General features: G+C 43.8%; 1 protein-coding gene across 5 annotated transcripts in view; it reads left to right on the top strand.

The window, feature by feature from the left end:
* Positions 1–27,500, top strand: part of LOC123504842 (ankyrin repeat and fibronectin type-III domain-containing protein 1-like) — a 447,143-nt gene that overhangs the window by 93,309 nt on the left and 326,334 nt on the right. Inside the window, exon 2 of one of the 5 annotated variants that reach the window (XM_045255729.1) lies at positions 305–983. The exons of the other annotated variants lie outside the window; for them this stretch is intronic. Coding sequence (XP_045111664.1) covers positions 949–983 — 35 coding nt within the window. The 5' untranslated portion in view covers positions 305–948. The remainder of the gene's footprint in view (positions 1–304; positions 984–27,500) is intronic. 5 annotated transcript variants of the gene reach the window in all.

The following is a 27,500-nucleotide window of genomic DNA, read 5'->3' as shown; positions in this document are numbered from 1 at the left end:
GTGTGTGTGTGTGTGTGTGTGTGTGTGTGTGTGTGTGTGTGTGTGTGTGTGTGTGTGTGTGTGTGTGTGTGTGTGTGTGTGTGTGTGTGTGTGTGTGTGTGTGTGTGTGTGTGGTGCAGGTTGGAGTGCTGTGCCTATGGCGGTAGGGATGGAGCCGCTGAGTGCTTGCTAAGGGCCCCTGCTCGGATGTGAGGCTGATTTCTTGACTGTAAAACACTCAACCTTGCAGAGACAGCGGTCTTATAAAATTTTCAATTTTTTTTTTTTTCAATTCCGGCAAAACTCATTCACGTTTCCTTTACAGGTGTTGAAAAATATATAATGTAAAGTCTCTAGCAATCTGTAACTTCATTTAAGAAAGTCTGAAAATTGCTTGTCGAGTGACTTTCATCTTTAAAAAGTGCGTGGCGTGAATCAGTGACCACGGACCTCACAAAGTGCTTCCTGATTAACCGGGAGATTTTTTACGAACTTTACGAAAATGTGAATCACCTCAAGGCCCACGTCAGGTGTCGGTCCGCCCGTGTGAGAGGGAGTGGGCGTGGCCGCTGCCGACAATGGTGGGGCTTCACAGTTCGAGGCGGGGCGGGGCGGGCAACAAGGTGATCCACAGCCCCTGGTTATGACATGAGCTGGGCGTAATGCAGCCACCAGTGACATACCAGGTGTTCTGATGCAGGTGGACATGAGCATGTCAGCGAACGGAGTGTTTGTGTGAAGACTGCCTGTGTGTGTATGTGTGTTATTTCTGTGCTGAGCCTCGTGTGTTCTGTGTGTGAAAAAGAAAATGCATTATGTGAATAAGTGTTGAAAAAAAGTGAACACGTTTGGTGGTGAGGATAAATGTTTGCGTGGCTCGTGAGTGTGGTGTACTGAGTGCTGTGACGAAGGGGTCCGCCGAGTCACAATGTCCCCAAGAGGCAGGTAGAGCATCCAGGAGCCGCCGCCATGTCCATGCACGCCTGTTTCGCCAAGCTTGTGTGGTAAGTAAGTCACACCTTACCTTATCGGTGGCCTGGCCCTGCGGCGCCTCCATGCTGAGGAAGCCACGTCACCGCTTGTATTAGACTGAGTGACTGACCTTCCAGTCGCCCTGCCACTGCTGCTGTCTGTCCTTGTGGTTTTAATCTGCATGTATAATTGTTTTATGTCTACTGCATATATCAGTACAAGCTCACACACACACACACACACACACACACACACACACACACACACACACACACACACACACACACACACACACACACACACACACACACACACACACACAGAGAGAGACAGAGAGAGAGAGAGAGAGAGAGAGAGAGAGAAGAAAGAGAAGAAAACTCTAATGAGAGGTTAGCGGAGGTCACGAGGCGAGTGAGAGGCAGAGTTGAGGTGAGCATGAGTAAGGATGTGCAGATTTGATGTTGCCATGTAATGCGTGTGTATGTTACTCATGCTCGTACGAATAAACAAGTGTGTGTGTGTGTGTGTGTGTGTGTGTGTGTGTGTGTGTGTGTGTGTGTGTGTGTGTGTGTGTGTGTGTGTGTGTGTGTGTGTGTGTGGTGGAGAGATCATCGTCCCTTTTTCTTTCTTTCTTCCCTTTTTTTTTTTTTTTTTTTTCTTACTTCTTTTTCTCATCTTCTTCGTCATCGCCTTCCTCAGAGAAAGTAGGAACACAAATATGTGAAGGAAGCGTAAAGTATCATTAGGTCTACACGTGAGACATAACTCTGCATCCCACAAAAACTCGTACATCACCATTGGGACTCCACACCCCCCAAGCAGAGGACAATCACCTTTCAACCTTTGCCACACGTAACATTTTAATCTGCATTTTTCCCCCATGTTCTTTTAATTCCTTGTAAAGCGTCTTATAACTAACGGGATATTAAGAAAAGGTTATGTAATTTTTTTTATACTCATGGAACGTAATAATGAAACTCCATGGAACTATAATGGTTCCTTACATCATCTTGGTGGTTTTAATATTTTGAAACGATTTTAAAATTTTTCATGTGTATGTTAATAGTGGCGTTAATTAACATTCTCTATTCTCTCTCTCTCTCTCTCTCTCTCTCTCTCTCTCTCTCTCTCTCTCTCTCTCTCTCTCTCTCTCTCTCTCTCTCTCTCTCTCTCTCTCTCTCTCTCTCTGTGTCGGGTCCAGTTTTCTATTGTAATTGTTTTCTTTGTTAAGTTTACGGTGTGTGTGTGTGTGTGTGTGTGTGTGTGTGTGTGTGTGTGTGTGTGTGTGTGTGTGTGTGTGTGTGTGTGTGTGTGTGTGTGTGTGTGTGTGTGTGTGTGTGTGTGTGTGTGTGTGTGTGTGTGTGTGTGTGTGTGTGTGTGTGTGTGTGTGTGCTCCTCTCATCTTCTTCCTCGTGAATTGCGGAAGGATGCCACCATCTTTAATCAACAACTTTTTCCTTTTCCTTCCTCTGCATCTCTCTCTCTTATTTCCATCAGGAGCATGCCATAATTATCCTCCTCCTTCTCTTCTTCCTCTTCCTCTTCCTCCTCCTCCTCCTCCTCCTCCTCCTCCTCCTCCTCCTCCTCCTCCTCCTCCTCCTCCTCCTCTTCCTCCTTCCTCCTCCTCCTCCTCTGTCTCTTTTTATTCCACACGCACTTGGATTGACTCTAGCCCTTCGGAAAGAATACATAAGTAGATAAGTGATTTGATAAGTATGGTCGCCCCGCCACACGCTGCTTGCACCTCGCGCGCATGAACATTGAGTCTAACGGGGCGCTCCGACCTTGAGGTAGAAAGGAGAGATAGAAAAAAAAAAAAAAAAAAAAAGAAGACAATATTTAAAAAAAAAGTATTCAGAAAAGTGTTGGTGGTGTGGAGGAGTTTGCCGCTAGTGACCCCTCTTCCTTGCTCCAGCAACCCCCACATTCACTTCTCCCTCTTGTTCTTCCTGTCGCTCGCTCCCTCCAATCCTCCTCCACTCCGCTGCCTTGCTTTTTCCTCCTCCTCCTCCTCCTCCTCCTCCTCCTCCTCCTCCTCCTCCTCCTCCTCCTCCTCCTCCTCCTCCTTCTCTTCCTTCCTTGTTTTTCTCCATCTCCTCCTCCTCTTGGGGTCATCCTCCTGCTCTCATCTCGCCCTGTTGCTCGGTCCTTCCTTGCTGCTAGATGACTTTACCGGTTGCTCCTACACTTCCATACTCAATTTCCCTTTGTGTAAGAGGACAAAAGGCCAAGGGCAACAAAAAGTGTAAGGTAAAGAGAGAAGTCCCACTGAGGTACCTGTCCTAAAAGAATGAGCCAAAATGAATATCTAAAAGTGGAGGAGTCTTGAAACCTTAAGTACTTACAAGCTTTAGCGCAAGTCAGCTGTGTGTAAGATTGATGTTCAGAATGTATATCAGTTTGAGTTATTTTTCAGTCTTAGTCTCTGGTATATTCCTAGCCATACTGTCCTTCCTTCATTTTTTTTCATTCACTTTAGTCTCATGCATGCAGTCTCTTGGCCAATTATTCAACTGCCCAGCTCTTTGTCATTTTTTCAGCCTTCCTCCACTACCCCAGCCTCAATCCCACAGTCTAGCTCCAGTTTCAATCCCACTACCCACAATCCAAACCTCTTCTTGACTTATCTTACCTTCCCACTCCAGTAACATAATCCTTACCCATGCAACCTCAGCCACACAGCCTCACCCATTCACAGCCACACCCTTGTCACCACTACACTTCATCACCTGTCCCTCTCACAACATTACAATCTCCTCATATCTCTCTCTCTCTCTCTCTCTCTCTCTCTCTCTCTCTCTCTCTCTCTCTCTCTCTCTCTCTCTCTCTCTCTCATATCGTCCTCTTGTCACCTCTTGTCCTTCCGCCGCCCTCGTGTCGCCTTGCTCCTGGTTTTCTCCTCCTTTGCGTCACCAGAAATGCATCCCATCCCTGAATTCCTAGGAGTCATGTTCATAAATATTGCCTTCCCCGTAAAGCTATGTGTGGAAAGTCTTGCTATGCTCACCACATCATGAGCCTTCTGTAGTGTGTGTGTGTGTGTGTGTGTGTGTGTGAGAGAGAGAGAGAGAGAGAGAGAGAGAGAGAGAGAGAGAGAGAGAGAGAGAGAGAGAGAGACATATACGACTCATGTAAAAATATGGAACGTGTGAGCGCATGAGTGAATGAGTTAGTGAGTTCGAGGTTAAAATTCATTAAAAGTCAAGCAGAGGAAATATAAGTGAATTAGTAAGTGAGTGACTGACTGAATGCGCAAGTCAATGAGTGAATGGGTAAAGGAGTGATTGAATGAGTAGATTTATTAGTAACTGAGTGAGTGAATGAGTAAAGAGATCAAATCAATGCAGATGAAAGCCAAGAATCGGTAAGAACGTGAGTAAGTGGAAGAATGAGTCAGTGTGTGGGTGATTGAGTGAGTGAACGAGTGACGTGAACAAAGATGGAGGCAAGAGAAAGACAAGGTTAAGAAGTGGAAGCTTTATCATGTCTGCGAGGATGGATAGTTTTGGTGACCAGTGGAGATTATACGTGACAGTAAAGGAGGAGGAGGGCAAATGGATAAAAAATGGTGTAGGTAGAGAGGCGGAGGAGGAAAGGAGGAAATGTGAAAAAATAAGAGGGAAAGAGACAAAGGGGAAAAATGAAAGAATGAAGAGGAAGCAAGGACAGAAGGAAAAGCGAAAAAGTAAGATACGAAAGGGGAAAAAGATAAAGGGTTACAAAGAAACACTGGTCATATTTTTTTTATTTGTTTTCTTCCTTTCATTTTTTCTTATATTTCCATCTCCCATTTTTGTTCAGTAATATTTTTTCCCTGTCCACTTTCTCTTATTTAATTAATTTTTCTAGCTCTCCTGTCATAATGCATTTCTAACTCTTTTATCTCCCCATCATTTTTCTTCATTTTCGAAACCTAACCTAATCTAACCTAACCTAACCTGACCTAATGTAATCCAATCTAACCTTAACCTTAATCTTAACTTAACGTAAGCTAACCTAACCTAACCTAACCTAACATAACATAACCCAGCCTAAACCTAACCTAACCTAACCTAACTCAGCTTAAACCTAACCTAACCTAACCTAACCCAGCCTAAACCTAACTTAACCTAACCTGTCCCAGCCTAAGCCTAACCAAACCTAACCTGTCCCAGCCTAAGCCTAACCAAACCAAACCTAACCTAACCTAACCTAACCCAGCCTAAACCTAATCTAACCTAACCTTTGATCAGTTACATAAGATTTTCCAGAGAATAGAAAGAAAAAAAGTAACCTAACATTACCTGAGTATTTTATTTACCTCACCTGCCCTTTTACCTTTCAATGAGGCAAGAGAGTTTGTACGATGATGATGAACAGTAATAGAGAGAGAGAGAGAGAGAGAGAGAGAGAGAGAGAGAGAGAGAGAGAGAGAGAGAGAGAGAGAGAGAGAGGGAGGGAAGTGGGAAACGCAATTATTCATAAACTGCAATACATACATACTCGTAGATTTAGTTTTCTATTAGCGTCAATGACACGAGAGAAGTCCCTTTTTCATAATTTATAGCCAATAGATGACCGAATATCAACACTGTTTTGCTTAGCCTAGACTGATGGATTTGTGATGTTCTATTTGGCCACCTTTTGTCTATTTTAATCACTCATTCATTTATTTTTAAGGTTATGTCTTCCAAATTTGTCTTTTTCTCTTAATGTGTGAAATTGTGCTTTTTTTTTTTGCCTCATATTTTCTTTTTTTTCATTTGTAATTTGTTCTTCATATTTTTTTTTCTGTCTGTGTGTCTCTGTGGTTGTCTGTCTGTCTATCTGTCTGTCTGTCTGTCGTTCTGTCTGTCTGTCTCTCTGTCTGTCTGTCTGTCTGTCTTTCTTTCTGTCTGTCTGGCTGTGCGTCGATCTGTCTTTCTTTCTGTCTGTCTGGCTGTGCGTCGATCTGTCTGTCTATCTGCTTGCTCTGTCTTTGTGTCTGTGTCTGCTCGTCTCTCTCTCTCTCTCTCTCTCTCTCTCTCTCTCTCTCTCTCTCTCTCTCTCTCTCTCTCTCTCTCTCTCTCTCTCTCTCTCTCTCTCTCTCTCTCTCTCTCTCTCTCTCTCCACATGTACAAAACAAAACAAAAAGTTACACACATCGTTTACTGCGTCGAGAGAATTGGTCACGTTCCCTGGTACTGTCCGCCGCTGCCAGCAATATCTAGGTGTCGCTCGCTGTCTGTCACTCCTGTTCACTGTCCCACTCGTCATTACTACGGATTAGAATATTATGGAAGGCTGAATGCAATATGACCTCCATAGTCCCTGCCTTTTTATATATATATATTTTGTATTCAATCATTCCGTGAAATCTGATGACACCGTTTAACATTACGTGGAAGGGCAGAGAGAGAGAGAGAGAGAGAGAGAGAGAGAGAGAGAGAGAGAGAGAGAGAGAGAGAGAGAGAGAGAGAGAGAGAGTGAGGGGTTTTTATTTTATTGTCTTTCTTTTACTCTTTTCTCTCCGTTTTCTGATTTTTTTTTTTCATCCACTCTTTTGACCCTTTTTCTGTATTTCAGTTGCGCGCTTATTAGATTTTTCTTTCTCTTTCTTTTGTCTCCCTTTTTTTTCTTCCTTTGGGTGTGTTTTCTTTTTCGCCGTTTGCCATTCTTTCAAATATTCTTTCCTTGCTTAGTTATTCTTCAGTTCCTCCATTGCGCTTTTTCTTTCCTTCCATCTATCCATACTTTTGTCTTTTATTCCTTTCTTCTTTCCTCCCTTCCGTCAATCCTTCCTTCCTTCCTTTTTGCTTTCTTTCTTCCTCTTTCTTTCTTCCTTTCTTTCCTTTTCTTTCTTTCCTTCCTTCCTTCCTTTCTCCATCTTTTTCTTCCTTCTTTCCAATTTTCCTTCCTTCCTTCCTTCCCTCCCTCCCACCCTCCAGCCTTCCTTCCTTCCTTCATGCAACTATAATATCTAATCTACCAAAAGGAGCAGGATGAAGGGGATGAATTAAGGAGGAATTAAGTTAGATAGGTTAGGGACAAGATTTTAAGGCAGATGGGACAGGCGTGGGGTAGAATTATGATTGGGAGAAGGATTGTACAGGCAGTCAGGGCGAATCTGGTGAAAGGAAGGAATTTCTATTTGTTACTTTGATATTATGTCTTGCAGATTCATCGGATGTGTAATTTTAGGTGTACTTAGTGTGAATATGCTACGGGGGGATTTACAGTTAGAAGGCAGAGGTGGAAGGTGAGATCCCGTTAGTCAGAGAGAGAGAGAGAGAGAGAGAGAGAGAGAGAGAGAGAGAGAGAGAGAGAGAGAGGGCTGCTGGGTGGAGCGCCGTGAGGGTCAGAAGTTCTGTTCAATTTGTGCTTTGGGTCAGATGGACGCTGCTCATTTGCATACATTAGGAGGCTGCGTGAAGGAGGCTGCTGTTGTCTGCCATGGCTACATTTGGCCAATGCAGTAATGAGAAAGAAAGTGTTTATGTTATTTGTTGCAACATTGATACTAGATTGTATGCAGCAGCAACACCAGCAGCAGAAAGAACTTGAACGAATACAACTGTCAGAAGAGAGATGTAAAAATATTATTATTATTATTATTATTATTATTATTATCATTATTATTACTTCTGATATTATTGTTATTATTATTCTTATCATTATCATATTTAATATTATTGATAGTAGTAGCAATTGTAGTAGTAGTAGTAGTTGTTGTTGTAGTAGAAGAATCAGTAATATCAGCATCAGTGGAGGCGTCTGCAACGCGCCGTCATCGGCGGGGTAACAGCTGCCAAGTGGTGGCGGGTGGCAGACGGCGTGCTAAGGCTGAGGCTGGCTTGGCCCCGGGCGGCGTGCGGCTTGTAATGAAGTGCCCCACTTAGCGCGGCACTGTTTGCGAAGCCAGACAGAAAAAAAAAACGACCTAATAAAGCCAAAAGGCTTTTCCTGAAGTAATGAGCTGCATTGTACATTTAACGGAAGCCGGTAATGAGCGTATACATAATTAATTGCAGGATTATATTGAATAACCGCGCTTAATTACGAGGCTGTAATGGCAAGGGGAGAGGAGCGCGATGAGCAGCCAGAGGAGATTAATTAAATTCGTATTACACGTACTTTTTGCTGCTCAGAAACACGGAGAAACTGAACACATGGAACATTATCCTTAGAGGTACTATTAGATTAGCTGACTTATTTAACGAGCAGCAAAATTCATAACTTTTCATCCTATATTGCCCATCTTTACTGAAGTACACAAGTAACAAAGGCCACAGCCGGGACACCTTTTCTGGCTGAGGGTTCGAGGTCAAGCAAGATCAGAAAGTCATGGGCTTAGGTTCGAACCCCCCGTGATGCGACCCGTGGCGAGAGGACCTGTTTCAAGGCTGTGTTTGGGGCGAGTCTGGCAGCCAGCCGAGGGACCTGTCGGGCAGACCAGCGCACCGTTCTGGAGCTGTTTGTGTGCTCCCAGTGGCGAGGGCGGTGCCTGGCGGAGGGTGGCACGTGGTGTGGGGTGTGTGGAGTGTGAGGCGGAGTGGAGGTGGTAGTGGTGGTGTTTAGGAGGAGGAGGTGGAAGAGGAAGAGGATGTGATGCTGTCCCGCTAGGAGAATTGTATGTTGCAGGTAGTCGAGGGCGTATCAGGAGTTGAATTGATCAGGTTACAAGGAGGAGGAGGAGGAGGAGGAGGAGGAGGAGGAGGAGGAGGAGGAGGAGGAGGAGGAGGAGGAGGAGGAGGAGGAGGAGGAGGAGGAGGAGGAGCGGGGGAGGAGGAGGAGGAGGTGATGCGAGAACAAGTATAAGAAACAAAGGGAAAACAATCAGCAGTGGAGCTGTTGACTTCTCTTAAAAGTTATTTTTGTAAAAGTATGAAGTGAGAAATGTAGGAAAGAAGGAAATGGAAAGGCGAAGATGAGATAAAAGGGGAAAGGAAAGAAGACACGAATGACGAATGCAAGAGGGAAGAAAAGGAGAAAGAAGTTTAAGAGAGGGAAAAAAAAGAGAAGATGCAACTCGTAACTTACTGTCAAACTGACTTCACCGCATCTGATCAGTTAAAGGCTACGTGCATACCAACATACAAACAGGTAACTACTTACGTGGTGCGCTGTGTGAGGAAGACAAGTGCTTAAATACCGATGCCATGTTCTCTCAGCCTCTCTTACAGGGAAAACACATAAGAACCAACTGATAACTTACTGCCAGACTGAATAATTAAACACCACTTGCATACCAACACATAAGCAGGTTTCTATGTGGCATGTCGGTTGATGGAAAGAAGAGGGTAATACAATCTGAAGCCACGTTCCTTCAGCCTCTCCTCGACACTTACAGGGGAAGGTGTGGCAGGAATGTCAAGGCGGTCGGCGAGGCGCGTATGGGAAGTGAGTTTAGCATAGATTAATAAGGAGCCAGGAGGAGGAGAGAAGATGCAAGGTCTATATACTGTGTAGTCATTCTGGGCGCTCTGTTGAATGGATAGTACTACTACTGCTGCTGCTGCTGCTGCTGCTGCTGCTGCTGCTGCTGCTGCTGCTACTACTACTACTACTACTACTACTACTACTACTACTACTACTACTACTACTACTACTACTATTACCACCACCACCACCATCAGCAATACTACTACTACTACTACTACTACTACTACTACTACCACCACCACCAATACTACTACTATTACTACTACTACGGCTACTACTACTACTACTACTATTATATCTAAATACCGAATATGATGATAATGATGAAAATAGATGCTGTAAATGATGAAAATGATTCGCAGGTCAGTAGTGTTCAATATCGCTGCTTCTGCCCCTGCTGCTGCTGGTGCTTCTGATGATGATGATGTTGATACTCATTTGATAGTGCTACTGTACCAACAACACTCGCCTCAACAAAATAATTAGTAATATTGCCAATGATGCTTATAGTTCATTTTGCTACAGAAATATGAGAGCGTTGCACTAGCGAGAGTAATTTCGTCACAATGGCAGCAAAATTATGAATATCTTACATTGCGTTTTGTACAACATTCAGTTTTTAATTAACTTGGAAAGAAAAGTATTTATTTATTTGATTATTTTTCAGTGATCGTTGCTACACCCATGACGAGTCGAGTGTGGTCGGGGGGGGAGGAAGGTTGCTTGCTTTGTGGAATGCTCATTACTATTATTGTTATTATCATTATTGTTGTCATTATTATTATTATTATTATTATTATTATTATTATTGTTATTATTTTATTATTATTATTATTATTATTATTATTATTATTATTATTATCATCATCATCATTATCACCATCGTTATCATCATTATTGTAATTGTTATTGTTGTTGCTGGTGCTATTGTTGCTGTCATCGTCATCTATTTACTGTCATCCCACACACACACACTGTTACGCCCCAGAGTTGGCTTGACAGGGTACCCCAAAAGGAGCTGTGGGCACCTGTCACTGATTAGGTTAAATCACTCTTATTAAGTACAAAAATTAAGATAAAGAAGTGAAGAGTGACTAGGCCTCAATGCAACGCTTCTTAACGCAAAAGGCAACTCAAGGGTGTAAGAGAACTAAAAAATAATAATAAGGAAAGATTAAGAAAACTGCAATCAAAATTAAACTTAAGGCCCGTGGATAGTTAAAAGTATGATAATCACATCCAAATAAAGAATACAATGGCAATCACAACAATATAACACCACAAAATATAATAAATCAGAGTTAAACACGGCTGCTGTAAGCCGAAACTATGTCACCCATAGGGCGTCAACCCACCTGCAGCTCACAACCACATACATAAAAGAAATAACTCCTCAACACCAAGAAATATAATAATAAGCTGCTCAAGGGTGAAAAAGTATTATATGAGACCACAAAATAAGTAAATAATAAGTACAACACTTATTAGAGGCAATAAGTGAATAATAACACCAAACACTTGCCCTCCCCTCTGGCTGGTACACACAATAATAAGTAAATCACCAGAAATATTATGATTGCTAGGTAATATAACCAAAATAACACCCAAAATCTCTCTTGGCTATACCCATAAAATGGCCGACAGCGTCTCCTGCGCTGGACAAAGATAAATCACCAAATAATACCGGGTTAGCACCCAAAACACCAAAATATTCTATATAAGTGCTAAAGAGAATCAGAATCCTAGGTAATCAGGAATTAAAAGGAAAAATACTCAGCCGAGAATAGGGGATGAGGGGAAATGAGAAGCACCGGTGGGCGCAGGTCCTTTGCAAAGGGCACCCCAGTGTGGTCTGCCTGGCGTCGGTTCACACGCCTTTATCCGAGGGGAAAACATTACGTCACATGATATAATCTGAGCACCCATTGGCTAACACTCTACATCTGCCAGAGGGCGTGATCCTCAGACGATCTGATTGGACCCAGCACGATCGGCTCTCTCTCTCTCTCTCTCTCTCACAAAGGACAACACAGATGACGTCACGACACTCTCTAGAACCTCCAACGGGCAGCCGCTTCACACAAAAGCATATAAGTAGACCAATACAATATATACATACAAATCACGAAATACTAATATAACATACAATGAAATAATAAATGGATAAATAATACATACTTAAATAAGTCGTCCTGAGAGCATTACAATAATACACATCGAAAATAATACTGTCAGGACGCCATCACAACTTAACTAACATATAGTACAATCTATTAAATATCTGACGGTCGTAACACACACACACACACACACACACACACACACATGGGTGGCTGGTGGAGCGAGGGAAGTTGTTAAAAGAGAGGTAGTGTTTGTGTCCGTCCTGAAGTGAACCTAATTACGCTCTGGCTTTAATTCGCTTCCTTAAAAGACTTCCTAAGAAAGAGCAAGTCTCCACCAACAAGGATTGCTAATTATTGCTTGTCATCTGAATACGTTTTTATGGCTTTAGTCAGTCGGATTTGGGAGATGGAAGAAAGCGAATGGAGGTGGAGGACTGAGGAAACTGGGAGAGGAAGCGAGGTAGAAAAGGAAGGAGGAAGTCGAAGGAGGGAAGGAGGGAAGCGAAGGGAAAGGGAGAACTGAAGGTATTGTGCAGAGGAGTGAGCAAGCGTGAGTGAACATTATCAGCTAGGTTGGAAATGATGAAAGCTAAATTTGCTTACCAAGTTAGTTGAGACATTTCTTCCATGACTTTACACTTTGCCTACTTTTTAGGTATTTGTAATATTTGTGAAGACAACGGGTTAAGATGGCAGCAATGAGGGAAAACCACATGATCAGATTCTCGAAGTTGATTTAGTTCCGGAGATGCCTCGATACATGAACTCGCTCATCTTCCGTGCCATGTTTCTTCCCGTTGTTACTTGTTGCAGCGACGAGTGAGTATATTATTTGGCATAGTTGTCCTTTAAGAGATCACAGAATTATTCGCTAGGAGGTGCGATTTGATACTCAATACGAGTCTTATATTGTGTTAGGGAGGTGGAAGGGTTAAGGGAGGCAGCATGTGGAGGGACAGGGTGTGGAGGGACGGATGATGAAAGGATGAGGGAGGCAGAAGACAGGTGAGGAGCTGACGGATGGCAAGTGGCTGAGGGGAAGGAAGGTGCGCATCTATCATGAATGAATGATAAACAACGAAAAGAATAGAAATTAAATTCATTATTTAATTTTGAGTAAAAGGAAGCACAAAAACTCCTTGACACTCCTGCTGAAGTTACTTTTTTTTTCCTTCCCCAAGAGAGAAAAAAATGTGCAAAGTTTCATAATTGCATGACGACCGCTAAATGGCCGTCTTTTGATGTGCTTGTTAAGGAAGGCTCCCTCCCCTGCAGCATTTTGGCCCGACGTGGGTCAGGAACGGTAGGTAATCCATGAAAAATGGCCATGAAAAGAGGATATCAATATTATATTTCACCCAACCTTTAAAATTTCTGTGTGATGCGTAAAATACCGCGCCTAATTTTTCTGACCCCGCAAGTTAAGGCGGGACGGAGCTGAAGAAATTGAAGTTTCGTGAGAACTTTAATATGAAATGATGAGACACGCAGGCACAAGGCTGCGCCGAAGCTGCTGTGGCGCAACACGTCTGGCGGAAAAGTGTATGAGTGGGTAAGTTTTAAGGGAGCGGCAAAGCGTGTGTGTCTGTACACTCATATCTTCGACATTAATGAAATAAAAGTTTAAGTGAAGTATGCAGACGAGTGTGGACGGGTGTTCAAGTTGCTGTCGCTCCGGGACAGACGACTTCGGTCGGAAGGCGTTTCCTTTCCTTCTGGAGACAGTTTTTCATCGTGGGTGTCAGTCACAGTTTGTCGAACACACGTATCTCGCCATATTTTATTTCTCTCACCTGCATGTCGACAGGCTTGTAAGGCCGCCCGTCTGTCATGGTTTGGCTCCTCGCACCTTCGTTGTCCCTCAGACTCCCGTCGTGTTCCTGGGAGGCGCAAGCTCATCGGGAATGCCGGTCCTGTGTTTCTCTCCCCGGACTGCAAGGCTTCGGACAAAAGTGTCTGATGAAATTCCTGTGCCATTTTGCTACGCCAGCCTTTGCAATACTATCTGTGGATGCTTGCTGGAAACAAAACACGGAAAGTTATTGTCCTCAGCGCTGAAAACTGAACGCTATTTACTTATTTGATTTTTATTCACTTTGTAAGTAGAATATACGAATGTATTGCATCAAAACTTAGTATTCATTTAATAGGAATAAGGAGAAATCGTAATATGGAATGGGGAAGTCTGAAAATATACTTACATAAAGAACAAGTAGACGGAGTAGGTACTTCAAGCTGTGCCGAAAAGTGGAACATGCCTTTTTAAAACTGCGTGTGTGTGTGTGTGTGTGTGTGTGTGTGTGTGTGTGTGTGTGTGTGTGTGTGTGTGTGTGTGTGTGTGTGTGTGTTTCACTGTTTGATCTGCTGCAGTCTCTGACGAGACAGCCAGACGTTACCCTACGGAACGAGCTCAGAGCTCATTATTTCCGATCTTCGGATAGGCCTGACACCAGGCACACCGGGACAACAAGGTCACAACTCCTCAATTTACATCCCGTACCTACTCACTGCTAGGTGAACAGGGGCTACACATGAAAGGAGACACACCCAAATATCTCCACCCGGCCGGGGAATCGAACCCCGGTCCTATGGCTTGTGTGTGTGTGTGTGTGTGTGTGTGTGTGTGTGTGTGTGTGTGTGTGTGTGTGTGCAGGAATTTATGTTTCAGTTCAGTTGTGTAAAGAGTAGTAAACAGAACTTATATTCTTGATGGTGGAAGTACAACAACAACTATGTATACAAGTGATTCCATAAACCGCACAAATCCTTCCCTTCCGTTGCAGAGTAAAGTAAAAGATGCGCTTTTATCTCTGAATCTGCAAAAACCCAAACCACCGCCATGCACACTCGCCTCTTGAAGCGCAGGAATGTTGGCGAGGCATCGGATTCCCCAGCAAGTAACGAGGAGCGGGTGTCCAGTAGCTTTGGGATCAATACTTCGCCTTTACCTCCGTCAGGTGGCGAGTGCTCTCCTCCGTGATGTGAGCAGCAGCAGCGGCCCCGCCCACAACGCCGCAGTTAAAGACGAGGAGGGAGTTACAAAGAGGTGCTGATTACCACTGCAAATCCTGATTCACGGATTCGCAGTGTATATTCTGTCCTCGCGATGCTGACTGAGAGGAACGTGAAAAGAAGATTGGACGCACGTTCGCTTGAGAATTCTTTGCACTAACCCAACAAACTTTCGCTTCACGCCCGTTATTTTTTCTCTTCTGAAGAACTGTAGCGAGTGTGAAACTGTACGAAGGCGTCCCAGCGACTGTAAAACTGCACGAAGGCGACTCTCTCTCTCTCTCTCTCTCTCTCTCTCTCTCTCTCTCTCTCTCTGGGTATCGTATGTTCACCGTTCCCGTCCAAGGCATCTTTCCCCAGACGGGTTCTAACTTATCGCGGAATATAAGTTAATAAGAAAAATGTCACCGCCTCCGCAAAACCACGAGGAAGAAAACGCGGGCAGCGGCGGTGGGTGCGGGAAACACACGAGTATCCCGCCCTAATGAACGACCCGCCGCCGCCTCCCGCCAGTCCACTCCTTCCTTCCTTGACGCTGGCGAAAATTACATCTTCAAACTTACCTTACATGCTGCAGTGCCTTTCCTCTTCTTCTTCTTCTTCTTCTTCTTCTTCTTCTTTCGTCTTCACCTTGACCTCCTTCTGACCTTCTTTTTACCTTCTGACCTTCTAACCTGGCCTTACTGAAATTGACCTGTGTGTGTGTGTGTGTGTGTGTGTGTGTGTGTGTGTGTGTGTGTGTGTGTGTGTGTGTGTGTGTGTGATAAGGGAGAGGAAGTACGTAAATAATGAAGAGTTAAACTTTTCCAACAACGAACGGTTCAGGGTCCAGGGATGTTTGGGAGGAAGGAGGGAAAGGGTGGGGGATGGGGGCGAGGGGAAAGGGGAAGTATTCACACGCCAGAACTGGAAGAGCCTAAGAATACACAACCGTTTCTTTCTGCGCTGGTACCTCAGGAAACTTGGAGAGAAGGAAGAGCTGTGAAGTAGTTAACCTTACGCAACTCTCTCTCTCTCTCTCTCTCTCTCTCTCTCTCTCTCTCTCTCTCTCTCTCTCTCTCTCTCTCTCTCTCTCTCTCTCTCTCTCTCTCTCTCTCTCTCTCTCTCTCTCTCTCTCTCTCTCTCTCTCTCTCTCTCTCTCTCTCTTCTCTCTCTAACCTCCACTCACCACTGACCGTCTACATTTCAAATCATCCATTCCCTCGTTCTGTTTCCGTCCCTTCAGCCACAGTGGGAGGCCTTCCAACCTTCCATTATAGATCAGAATCCCATGTAATCAGAGGCCGGAGGTTGCCAGTATCCTTGTTTCCACTTGTTCCCTTTCCTTTTTTTCCCCGTCTTGCTTCTTTCCTCCTTTTGGTTGCTGTCATCTACCTCATCCATGTCGTTAGTGCTGCGTCTTCCCTCGTCCACTAGTTAAGTTCTGGAGTTGTTGTGAGATTAGAGTTTGTAATTGTATTGAAGTTGTTGAGCTTCTTAAGTGGTTCACCTGATGCTCGTCTATTGGTGATGTAATGGTTGTCGTGGTCGTGGTGGCCGTAATGGTAGTGGAGGAGGTGGAAAAGGGAAAAGGAAGAACAAGGGAAAAAAGAGGAGAGTAAGAGGAAGAAAAAAAAGGAAGTTGGGAATGAAAAACGACGAAAGAATAAGAAGAGAGGGAGTAAACAAAGTGACACCTAAAAATTATAAGATAAAGAGAAAATCGTCATTACCACCACCATCACTACCACCATCACTATCACCATCATCATCACCACTACCACCATCATCGTCACTGCCACCACAATCCTTACCATTACTATTACTGCAGGCAGGAGGAATACAACCACTGACAAATATTTAACCTGAAAACTTACACAAAAGCAGGAATAACTAACCATTGTAGTGTGGACTGTGCATGTGAGTTAGCGGCGGTAATGAGACAGAGAGCGGTAATCCTCCCCTCCCCGTCTCTCTCTCTCTCTCTCTCTCTCTCTCTCTCTCTCTCTCTCTCTCTCTCTCTCTCTCTCTCTCATTCGTGGGATGGATTAGACACTCTGGCCTGAATCTATTGCAGCCGCCAGGTCTCATTCCCACGTGCATCCGTCTCGCTGGACACCAATTATGTAGACCAGTATATGTTGTTCACAGAATCCTCTGCTGGAATACTTTAGAAATTCAGGAGAAACTGATAAAGAGGAATGGTGGCTAGAGAAGTGGGAGAGAGAGAGAGAGAGAGAGAGAGAGAGAGAGAGAGAGAGAGAGAGAGAGAGAGAGTAGGGAAGTGGATGAGAGGAAGAGAATCGGTAAATGCTATGTACGAACGTAACTTCCTCTCTCTCTCTCTCTCTCTCTCTCTCTCTCTCTCTCTCTCTCTCTCTCTCTCTCTCTCTCCAAGGCATGTTATAAAACCCATTGCCCTCTTAACCCCCTTCAACACGGTCCCAAATATACTTAACTTCCTCTAGCTCCCACAGGACATCTACATAATTCGGCTCTCCTTCACCCCAGCCCGACACAGCAGCCTCCTTACTTAACTACCGTCCCACTGACACACCTAATTAAACGCCCGCCAACCCTATTCCTTGCCCACCAGATGAGAAAAGTCCCTCTTCCTACGTAAACCGAACTCTTTCCATTCCCGAGACACTTAACTCCCGCCTCCTTTCCTCCCCGAGGCGCTTAACGGAGGAGCACTCCCGCCTTCCCTTCCCTTCCTTCCTCTCTCCCTCCCTCCCTCCCTCCCTCCCTCCCTCCACGACAAGTTTAATACAATTTCACATAATTTCTTCCCACTTTCCTCCATCTCTTGAGACAACATAACTCCGTTCTTATATACATACCGTAAGCTCCTCTTACTTCTTGTCTTAGTCTTCCTCCTCGTCCTCCTTCTCCTCCTTCTCCTTTTCCTTCTTCTTCTTCTTCTTCTTCTTCTTCTTCTTCTTCTTCTTCTTCTTCTTCTTTCTTCTTCTCCTTCTCCTTCTCCTTCTCTCCTTCTCCTTCCTCCTCCTCCTCCTCCTCCTCCTCCTCCTCCTCCTCCTCCTCCTCCTCCTCTTCCTCCTCCTCCTTCTCCTCCTCCTCCTACCTTTGTTGCCACACTCGATTGAACACTAAAGACACTTCAGAAAATGTTCAATAATGTCTTCATTCAATTGTTGCGTTCAAACTCGAATAGCAAGGACGAAAGTCGGGCGAACAGAAAACTTTGAGGTATCTACTGTTGCTCTCCGCGATGTCACTATTCATTGCACGGTATCTACGCACATTGAACTCTACTTAGAACTCCAACTCCATTAGAAAGAACTACTGAAAGGATGAATAAGTAGAGGAACAACGAACACATGGAGTAAGTTATGATAGAAAGCGCTTGGTGTTGCCTTGTCATTTCGTTTTCTCCTGACGAACCGTTACTGACTCAAGGGAACTCTCTCCTTGTTAACCTCACTGCTGCATTCCCATACGTACACGATGGGAGGTGGAAGGCAGGCTGGCGGTGACGGAGTGAAGTTGAGCCAAGGAAATGTGGTTCGTGTGAGGGAGAATGCGGTTAATTCCTCCGCCTGCCACCGCCGCCGCCGCCGCCGCCGCCGCCGCCAAGTTATGCATGACCTGTCTGGCGGGGTCGACCTGTGCGCCGCCTCTGCCGTCCCGCTTAACATGAGGGGAGGCGTCATCACCTCGCGTGTATGACCTTCTCGCCTGTCTCCCTCATGTATCATTTAGGGATGTATGCAGGGGCCGGGCTTATTTTTAGGGAACACAGTGCATGAAGATGAGTGTCAGGAAGCTCATTCACGATCTCCCTTATTGAATCACTCTCTCTCTCTCTCTCTCTCTCTCTCTCTCTCTAGCTCACTCACTCCCGCACTCATCGCCCATATTCATTCATTCTCTCTCTTTTTTTTTCACGGCACACACGGCAACAGTGGCCGCCGGTCTCGGTGATGCAGTGTTGTCTAAATGCAAATAGTCTCTACCTGAGGGAAGAATGCTGAGATGGAATAGCTTCGTGATTCCATGTTCCCCATCACCTTGTAAATGTACCTTCCTTCACGTGTTGCCCAGAGAGATTTCGTTACCGGTCGGCGCCGCGGCACATGTGGAACATCGCCTTGCCAAACCTCTCCAGTATCACGTCTGCTCACGCCGCCCCGCTGCTGCTTGTTAAAAGCAAGACTGACAACTTCATTTCTGCATCGATATCAACTTATTTCTGCTCCATAATGTATATATATATATATATATATATATATATATATATATATATATATATATATATATATATATATATATATATATATATATATATATATATATATATATATATATATATATATATATATATATATATATATATATATATATATATATATATATATATATATATATATATATATATATATATATATATATATATATATATATATATAATGACCAGCAGCAATCATTATTTTCTTGATTGCAGGTCAAAAGTCTGCATCTACTGTTGTCATTATCCTGTACGTATACGGTGAGTGCAGAGCTTGGATAGTGTTCACGTGACATCACCATTCAGAAACCTCTCCTTGTGTAGACATCTTCTATGAAATTCCAATATCACAGATATCACATACCGTTACTAAATTTAACAATGAAGAGAGAAAACGTCAGGTAGAATTGGATACCACTCATCAAGTTTATGCAAATACTGAAGTGGTTGGCCTCGATCGATGTCGCCTTGGCGGAAGGCGCCAGTGCCACCGTCAAGCAACAAGTGCCTTGGTCTTGCGCTGGCAAAGATAATAATGTTTTAGTTTGCGGAAGCGGCCACCGAGAGAGACCAGGGGCACTGCAGGACTTGGGAATCTGTAGAACGTGATGAGAAAACTTTTAACTTGAGTCGAAGAGCCGCTTCTCCTGCGCCCTTTGTTCTGCGAGCAGCGGCGTATTGTGTTGAAGCCTCCCGGGGCGTGTCTGTGGCCGTGTATCCTTCCTTTTTGACTGTCTAGCTCACCCTCGCATTACCCTCGCGTTCATCATTCACCTGGTGCTGCGCCACCTTTGTCTGTTGGTCGACCTTTCCTGCTCCTCCTTTTTATTTTGATATTCGTTTCCTTGTTCCTCTTTCACCTCCTCCAACCTTTCCACCTCCTGTATGTTCTGTGTATTCGCTTTGTCTGCTTTACATTGATTCATATTTATTGTTAATTCATCTAATTTCTTCTTTACTAATATGATAACGGTTTGTTTAGACTATTTTTATTTGATCTTATTCGTAGTATAAACTTATTTATTTGTATATCTATAACGCTTTACGTCCATTTTTTTCATTGTTTCACGGTTTCATTTGCTCTCTCTCTCTCTCTCTCTCTCTCTCTCTCTCTCTCTCTCTCTCTCTCTCTCTCTCTCTCTCTCTCTCTCTCTCTCTCTCTCTCTCTCTCTCTCTCTCTCTCTCTCTCTCTCTCTCTCTCTCTCTCTCTCTCTCTCTCTCTCTGTGTGTGTGTGTGTGTGTGTGTGTGTGTGTGTGTGTGTGTGTGTGTGTGTGTGTACGTTGCTGAAGAGTCCTGAATGTTCTTTGGTAATCCTTGTTGTTGTTTCAGTCTTTGCCACGGTGGTTGTGTGTCTTTCTACATTCTTAAGTTAATTCATCTTGCTTCAGGATGATCAAGCTTGTTATTTATGTCCTTCGCTTTTTTTTCATTGTTTTTCTTTACACTTTGATTTAATGACGAGTATTTTTTAGTATTTGTTTGTCATCTTTGTTGTTTACTTCATTTTCCTGTTTTTTTCACCTAATTTTTTTTTATCCCTTTTCATATTTCTCTTTCTTCTCGGATTTTTTTTGTCTAGTATTATTGTTTTCTTGTCTTCTCTCTCTCTCTCTCTCTCTCTCTCTCTCTCTCTCTCTCTCTCTCTCTCTCTCTCTCTCTCTCTCTCTCTCTCTCTCTCTCTCTCTCTCTCTCTCCAATCGTCTCTCCTGTTTATATCTTCGTGTTTCTTATTTTTCTTTTCTTTCTTTTTATCTTTGCCTCTCTGTGTCTTTTAAACTTGCCTTCTTCCACCACGTTCTTCCGCCGTTTGGTGTCCTGTGATCTTCAAGAAGCAAAAAATAACAAACAGAAAAAATACAATACACTTTCTTCCTCCTCGTTTCCCCTTTCTCCTCAATCTTTCTCTCTCTTTCTTTCAAGCTTCTTTGGATCAACGATCCTCTTTTTCATTCTTATCCTATCCTGGCTTCTTTCCTGCCTTTATGCGCTGAGTCTTTACGTCTAAGCGGATTTATAACTTTCTGTCATAAATTCCTATTCTACGTTATAAACATTCCTGAGGGAGAACTCTTCGCCTCTTTGATATTCGTGTGTATCATCTCTCATAACTCCATGTCCTCCTCCTCGGCTTTCCTGGTTCACGTGATGCTTCAAGAGGTCACTGTTCTTCTTGTGCCTCACTGTTGGCTTTCGTCAGTCTTGGTTCACTCATTTCAAGGCGTGTAGTAGCAGTGGTGGCAGTGGTGGTGGTGGTGGTGGCGGCGGTGGGGGGAATCTCTACCAGTAACTCTTAGCACAGTGAGACCCGGAAAGAGGAAAGGAAAGGCAAGAGAGGAAGAATGGAAGGGAGTTCATGGAGTTTTTTTTATTACTTTCTGTGTGTGTGGGGGGACGATGTTAGTCATTTTTCTATTAACACACACACACACACACACACACACACACACACACACACACACACACACACACACACACACACACACACACACACACACACACACACACACATTTATTACTCTTACATCTCAATAACTCAGTCACTCAACGCGAAGAGAAATATAAGTTTATGAACAGAAATATGAACTCTTTATGAGGAAATTTGTGTCTCGGGTGTTCGCGACGTGAGGGTAATGGAAAAGACTGCCAATGTGAGGCTTCCAATGAGGCGCTTTGAAGGAAGGAAGTAAATCAGGCTCCTATGACTGAAGGCAGTGAAGGCAATTTTAGAGAAGGATGGGAAGCAGATGGGATGAAGGGAGGTTTAGGTAAGGTTGGGTAAGAAGGGAAGGAAGGAAGCTGGGTTGTTGCAATGCGGTGAACAAGGAGATACTTAAAGGTCACACGGGGAGGCCATTCCTGCCATACATTTAGAAACAGAATGCGAGACTGAACGAGGTCATTCCTGGTGACCTCTTCCTTTTCAATTACCTGGCTCAGGAGTGCCGCCAGGCACCTCCAGCGGCGTGCGGAAGATTGCGCGTCTTAATTACGGCTCGTGAAGAATATTACTAGCAACACGGCAGTTGATAAAAAAAAAGGTACATAAAGTTAAGCTTGTTTTCAGGGTCGAGTTTTTGCGGTAACCCAAATTAGCAATTAGTGTGGGAAGTGGAGCAGGCGGCGGCTGGCGGCGCACTGGGGTGTCTCGATATGAGCCAAGAGTTTTGCGGTTGAACAGGTACATGCCACTTGAAAATATCTCATATTCTGTCGCCAGACAACATTCCCAGATGAGAGTTCCCACGGCCACGGAAAGCAGTCTGGCATAATGATATGAATTGCTCAAGGCGGTTGAGTGTAATCTCAAACGTTGTTTTGTTTCTCATCAAGGTGATTTACTTTTTCATATTAACGTGCTGCTGAGAGGGGTTATTCTATTCACCTAAACCATTTGTGTTATGAAAGTCCTGTTCTTTTCATATTAGGCACGTGTTGTTTCCAAAGCCAACAAAATTATCATTAACCTTGTTCTCTTGGGGAGTTTTTCCCCAGTAACAATGCAGAAGGTTTATAATTCTATCATAAGATATCATGAAGCACAATTGAAGATCCTTGCAAGTTCCACTGGAGACTGATGAAAGTTGCCGAGATAAGACACTGAAACTTTTTGAAGTACGTTCCATAGTTTCAGGCTACACATAAACCATTTAGGTGAAAAAAAAACATAATTTTTAGAGATATTGGAACTCGAGGAAGAAAGGCGTCGATTTAAAGGGCGTTTTATGGCTCTGCAATTTCACGTACATCTCAGTGCAATGGGTGTCGTGGGCGTGAGAAAAGTGTTCCGATTCCAGGAAAACGCTATTGCAGCAAAAAACAAACAGGAGAATGTCTGCTTCTGCCGGCGGATGCTGTGTGTGTGTGTGTGTGTGTGTGTGTGTGTGTGTGTGTGTGTGTGTGTGTGTGTGTGTGTGTGTGTGTGTGTGTGTGTGTGTGTGTGTGTGTGTGTGTGTGTGTGTGTGTGTGTGTGTGTGTGTGTGTGTGTGTGTGTGTGTGTGTGTGTGTGTGTGTGTGCAAGACTGGTAGTGAGGCATGTATACCACAAGATGCCACCATCACATGTCAAGCAGCTCAGCATCATCCTCGTATCAGTTTGTGCCTGGCGAGGAAGGAAAGTGATCAAACGTGGCTGTCTTCCGCTGGTGTGTTCATGTTTCCTGTGATGAGAGAGAGAGAGAGAGAGAGAGAGAGAGAGAGAGAGAGAGAGAGAGAGAGAGAGAGAGAGATAATCTACATAATACATTCTTTTTTCTAATGTCATGTGCTCTCATTTCCCTCTCACTCAATCCCTGACCACATCACTCCGTCAGATATTTTTCCCATTCCTCTCCCGCCACACAGCTCCATCAATGTGTCTTTGTGATCTTAAGGCTCTTCACAGTAGGTGTCAGCTCTCAAACATGGAATGCAGTGCTGTGTGTGTGTGTGTGTGTGTGTGTGTGTGTGTGTGTGTGTGTGTGTGTGTGTGTGTGTGTGTGTGTGTGTGTGTGTGAGTGTCATTGCAAACACCGGTGAGGAGAGTTGCGGATGTGGGACAGACGCAGGTGGGGCGAAAGACCAAGAGAAAAAGAATTAAAAATGTTGAGGACTAGGCGAAGTGCAGGTCATGAAGGAAGTGTGCAGAGGCAGAGGGCGAAGAGGGAAGGTGGAAAGGAATAAGGAGGATACGATGAGGCTTGACTGATGAAGTAAATAAATAGAGTGGGTGAAGAAAGGATGTCGGAAGAAATTAGTGAGGACAGTGGGGAGATGAAAGTAAACGAGATGTAGGCAAGGAAAGAAATGTGTAAAGGCGAAAGGCAGGGGAGTGAGGATTTGAGTGGAGGAAGAGAAGACGTGTAAAGAAGTTACCAAAGAAGGCAGGAAGACGATGCAAACTAAACGAAGTGTTGGCAATAGAGGAAGTATGCTGAGGAGACAAGCGGAAGAGTGAGGAAGGAATAAAGAGGATGCAAGGCTAATGAACGATAAAGTAGGTAAACATAGACGTGAAGAAAAGTTATTAAAGAAGACAGAAAGATGAAAACTAAACGAAGTGTTGGCTCAGAAGACACGGAGAAGCTAAAAGAAGAATTAAGGAGAATACAAGGTTAATGACAGACAAAGCAGGCAAACATAGTGAATAAAAAAGAAACAAATTTAAAAGAAGAAAATATTAAAGAAAAAGATGACGGAAGGAGGGAAAACAACGTTATGAGGAGTTGAGATAACGAAGGAAGCAAAAGAGAACATGATAGAGAGAGAGAGAGAGAGAGAGAGAGAGAGAGAGAGAGAGAGAGAGAGAGAGAGAGAGAGAGAGAGAGAGAGAGAGAGAGAGAGAGAGAGAGAGGTCATCAGAAGGGACGCTGGGAGGAGGTGAAGGGACTGACAAGGATGACCCGAGCGGTGATGGAAGTTGAGGAACGGAAATCCTGTCGCCTGAATTATGAAGGTAAAAGGAAAGGAGAGGGGAAAAAAAGACACTGTAAGGAACGCGAGTAAATATTGAGTAAATTTCTGAGAACTGTCAAGTGAGGATGTAGGTAGTGAAGGAAGAGTGTGAGTGATGTTAAGAAGACCGGAGAGAGAGAGAAAGATTGGAGGGAAAAAAAGACAGGAGGAAGAGACGGGAGGAGAGGATATGGCGCGACAAGTAAACAGTGTTGCTGTAGCGAAAACTTAATATCATGGAAGCAAACTCGCGTAATGCATGACGATTTGATTAATTTTGAAACTTCCCGCCAACTTAATTAGCTGCGGGAAGGGAATCTTATTTCAGACGACTTGTAAACATCTCCGAGAAAGTTAAGCCGTCACGAAACATTGAAATTTTGATGATTCTCGTAAAAATTTCTCTTGATTATTTGTGATTTTATACACATTTAAGCTGCAGTCTCCTAACATTTATCGTGTAGGAAAGACACAAATTCGCGGCGTGTTTTTTTTTTTTCTTTCTTTCCGTGTATCCATGCTAGCAATAATTTTCGTTCAGTGTGAGTGTTCGCAAAAAGACAACCATGCCAGTATAAGGAAAGACTTGGTGATTCATAAATGGAGACACGTTTGAAAAGTTGACGGTACCTATTCTTTTTATGTGTTTTTCTAGAATTCATACACGATTTTTTCCTGTGAAGAATTGTGGTTTTCTTTCTCTCTTCCTCACTTGGATGGCTCTCACGCGACGCCAGCTGGAAGGACAAAGTGGCGCCTCGATGCGTGTGTCTTCATCGCCACCTTCCTTTCATTCTACTCCACGCACCGAGGGACTCACCGAACCTCGCTCCTCACCCCCTCCCACCCTTAGACAAACACTCATTGAAACACTCGTAGTGAGGAGGCAAAAAATTCGAAGGAGTTCAGCTGTTGGTGTAGATTATTATTTTGCAATGCACTGCCCTTATTTCATCTAAACGTCACTCACTGTCAGTATTAGTCTCATTAAGATTTTTTGCAAAGACTAAAGAGTATAATTAGTCAGGTATTTCAAGTTTACTTCCTCGTCTTGATAGCTTAAACTTAAAGTCATGGTTAAGTCATATCTAGAATCATGAAAGCAAGATTCTCACAAGTATTTCCTCCTTTTGACACTGTTAGAGTTCTGGTTAAATCATTCCTAGAATCTTAAAAGCAAGGTTCCTATAAGTATTTCCTCCTTTTGACATGAGTATTTCCTCCTTTTTGACAGTGTGAAGTCCTGGCACTCTCAGAACGCTACAGTCATAACCTCCACTGCAGATTGTTAAAAGTAGACGTGACAAGACGCTGGCATGTTTAAGAATAAGAAATTGTTTTTATTTCCCTTGTGGCGCAGTTTTGTTTTCTTGCTGATGGTGCCTAGTGACGTACTCTCCTCCTCCTCCTCCTCCTCTTCCTCCTAGCTCCGCCTCGTTGACTCTTGCTGAGCGACGTACCTCCTTTCCTTTCTCCAAAACGTCCTCAAGTTTACGACTCCAACACAGCTATTTTGAATTAATCCCTTTCTTCTCTAATATCTCTCTTTTTTGTTGTACCTCAGAGAGACAGGGCAGATAAGAAAGGCAAAACAGGTAGACATTAGTAGACTTTTTTTTTAAGTACGAAGGGAAATGATGACAGTCTAAAGCATGACTCACACCGCAGGAAGACAGGTCAGTTGGGAAAGGCAAGGCAGGACAAATGGAAACTCGCAGACGGCAGACAACAGCCGGATCCCTTCGCCATTAGGGTGGATAGAGAAGAAGTTTTAGTTGGTGGTTGCGAGTTAGCTTCGTTTGATGGTGTTCCTTTACCCAAGTCTTTGATCTTTGTCATGTGCCCTTCTCCCCCGCGGCGCCATATAACTCTGGCTCTTGTGGCGCCTTAACTCAATCACTTACTCCTTTACTGGTTCTCTCCCCATCCCCCATCACACTCTAACTGTGTCATTGCAATCTTCCTTTCTCTTCTAGCCACCCTGCCGATTCCCGACACAATTCCAGACTGCATCGCCCCACAGAGCTGCAGTTGTTCCTTTGTCCTTCGTCTTCTCATCCTCCACTATTTCTGTCACATTCAGGGCGGCAAGATTGGGAGAAGAGAAGCTCAAAGACACAGTTTCCAGGAATCGACAAAGTTCCAGTCGTTGCCTTATTGTTTCCAGATTAAGGGTTGTCTGTTTGCGTCTATACTGAGATCCTTATTCTTAAACGTTTCGGTGTCATTCCCCACCACTTTTAACAGGCTGTAAAGCGCGTCATTTGGGTATTCAAGGATGTTGTCGTGATTGTAGTGATTATTTAACAAGGATCCTACATCTTTCAAGGAAAGTTATATGAGAGCCCGACGTATCATTATTTTTGTGATTTTAAGTGTCTCGTGAGTAATTTGTGTTTTCTAGGAGAGTTTTTTTTTTCAATGATTCTAGTGAGTTTTTTTTAACAAAGACCAACATCTTTTGAAAGGAAACTAACATGTGAACCCAGCTTTCCATCCCTCTTGTCGCCTTTGAAATTATTCCTTATTAGAGAACATAGCGATTCAGAATACGAACTTGAGAAAGAAACACAGAATGGACAAAGAGACAACTTGAAAAACAGACAAAGACACAGAATGGAGAAAGAAACGGACGCACAACAAGCAAAAAGACAACATTGAATTTCAAGGCATGCAGTGGTGGGCGGTAGGAGGACAGGAGCGGCCAGGACACCCACACACGCACTCTGTTGTGTATTTAGAGTAAAGCACAGCTGACCAGGGCATGCGAATCTTTTTGATTTTTTGCCTTTCATTCGTGTGGCATTGTCGAAACATTTAGCTGCAGGCAGTGGAAGGCTGGCGGACGCTGGAGAGAGGAGGAGAAGAGGAGGAGGGAGATGGGAAGAGGAGGGTGGGGCCGACTCTCCAATTTGCTTCCAGTCGTGAATGGAGGAGAAAGGGAGGAGGCAGAAAGGAAGGCAACTGCCTGACCGTTCCTGGAAAAGTGAATGAGCCGCAGACAGAGACACAGAGTTGAGATGGAATGGAGGCAAAGATTTTATTGATATCACGTGTAAATTTCCTGGAATACTGTAATGATGCTTGTCTCTTCACGAGAATATGGGAATAGGACGGTGTCCTGTGTTGTTTCTATGTACTCATGAAAGAAGAAATTTAAAGAATATGAATAAGAATAACTTTGCGAATGGTACCGTGAATGAATAGAATATACTTAAAAAGAACTTAGTACTCGTAGATGCACATACATTAGTTTTAAGAGGAGGGAGGGTAAATGTATGTGGGATGGGAGATGGTAAGTTATAAATGCTCTTGGCTTGAAATATGTTCTTAGTTTTTTTTTCTTTTCTAAGTT

The sequence above is a fragment of the Portunus trituberculatus genome, chromosome 17, assembly GCF_017591435.1.
Source record: "Portunus trituberculatus isolate SZX2019 chromosome 17, ASM1759143v1, whole genome shotgun sequence".
NCBI classification, from domain to species: domain Eukaryota; kingdom Metazoa; phylum Arthropoda; class Malacostraca; order Decapoda; family Portunidae; genus Portunus; species Portunus trituberculatus.
Note: the sequence above shows the minus strand (reverse complement) of the source record. Positions and strands in the feature narration are given on the sequence as shown.